This window comes from Pteropus alecto, unplaced genomic scaffold, assembly GCF_000325575.1.
Source record: "Pteropus alecto unplaced genomic scaffold, ASM32557v1 C18628328, whole genome shotgun sequence".
Taxonomy (NCBI): Eukaryota; Metazoa; Chordata; class Mammalia; order Chiroptera; family Pteropodidae; genus Pteropus; species Pteropus alecto.
Genome location: NW_006493560.1, coordinates 1 through 1,525, shown reverse-complemented (window position 1 = coordinate 1,525; position 1,525 = coordinate 1). Strand labels below are relative to the sequence as shown.

General features: G+C 63.6%; 1 protein-coding gene across 1 annotated transcript; it reads right to left on the bottom strand.

Annotated features, from left to right (window-relative positions):
• Positions 1-6: 6 nt before the first annotated feature.
• Positions 7-772, bottom strand: LOC102883193 (BTB/POZ domain-containing protein 17; the record flags this gene model as incomplete). The annotated part of the gene is made up of 1 exon (XM_006925287.1): positions 7-772. A coding segment is annotated over one exon (766 nt), but the record flags the coding sequence as incomplete, so codon positions are not given.
• Positions 773-1,525: the final 753 nt, after the last annotated feature.

Sequence of the window (1,525 nt, the reverse complement as noted above, 5' to 3'; positions counted from 1 at the left end):
GCCCGCGGCATCCGCGTAGACTGGCCGCAGGCTGACAGGCAGCCAGCGTGGCGAGAAGAGCACGTTCCACGTGACGCGGCGGCCCGAGTCGTGGCCGCTCGGACCCAGCTGCGTCTGGAAGCTGGTGCTGCGGTCGTCGCGGGCCGGGTTGTTGATGACCCACGAGGCGCCCCAGGCAGGCGCGAGGTAGTTGCGGGGCAGGAAGGCGCTGCCATTGACATCGAAGAATTTGGCGTAGTGCAGGGGCGAGGCGGCGTGGAACTGGTAGGCCTGCAGCAGGAGGTCAGCCACAGCCCGGCCGTGGCTCGCCAGAACGGCCGAGCGCGCCTGCAGCTGGAACAGCTGCGCCGGTGGAATCATGGGGTAGCGGATGGCGCGTAGAGCCCACTCAGCCACCGCGGCTGGCGGCCGAGCGCGGCCCAGCCACGCCTCCAGCGCGTGGAACAGCTCCAGTTCGTCCTGCAGCACCAGGTCCGAGCGCGGCAGGAGCTGCGCCAGAAGCTCAGGGCTCACGGCGCCCCACTCGGTGCTTCCCGCCACGGCCGACAGGTTCCAGGCCAGGAACTGCAGGCAGCTCTGGCGCAGGGCCTCGTCTCCGGTGCTCACCGCATAGTGGTACCAGCCCACCGCCGGGCCTGCGCCGCCTGCGAGGTGCGCGCGCATGTAGTCGGCCACTCCCCGCTGCAGGGAGGCCACGCCGTACTTGGTGGCCAGCCTGTGCAGGGGGATGGCCTGGACCAGCAGCACTGTCAGTTCGCCGCAGTACAGGTACCTGCGGGAGAGGTGCGGATACGAGGCGGGGTCAGGGCGGGGCCACTCCGCCCCCCACCCCACGCACACAACACACACGCCCATCTTCACTCTGCTCCGATTTCTGAGTCCAGAGGGGACCCTGCCATAGATGGAGAGCTTCGTGGTCAGGGGCACAAAGGGAGCAGTGGGCCCTGAGGCTTCCTGCCTTTTCCTCTCAAGGACTCTCCCATGCCTGTTCTGCTTCCCAGCCTCCTCGGTGGACACATGGAAATAGCATGTGTTTATTGAGCATCTACTAGGTGCCCAGCTCTATGCCAGAACAAAACAGACATGGCTCCTGCCATTGTGCAGTTAACCACCTGGGTTCAGATCCAAGTCCTGCCACCTACTGGCCATGAGTGGGCAAATAATTTAACTTCACTCATCACTGAGCCTTATGTTAACCTAGGAAAGCGGGAGCCGCCTCCACCCCCGGGGTTACTGTGGCAATCAGAATGAATGGTACTCGCTACAAAGCAGGCGGTCACACAGGTTACTTCCCACTCCGCCCTCCCCTTTTCTTGCAGCTCATCTTTCTGACTGTCTCCTCGCTCTCGCTATCCATTATCGCTTGTGCTCACTCACCCTGTCTCCGTCCGCTGCCGTCCCTCTGCTCACCCTTTTTGCCAGTCCCCACTGGCACATGCTCCATGGGGTGTGGCACTGACTGCCAGATACCTGCCCCAACACCCATGTCTCCCCTTTCAGCCCCACATGTCTGCATCTGAGAATA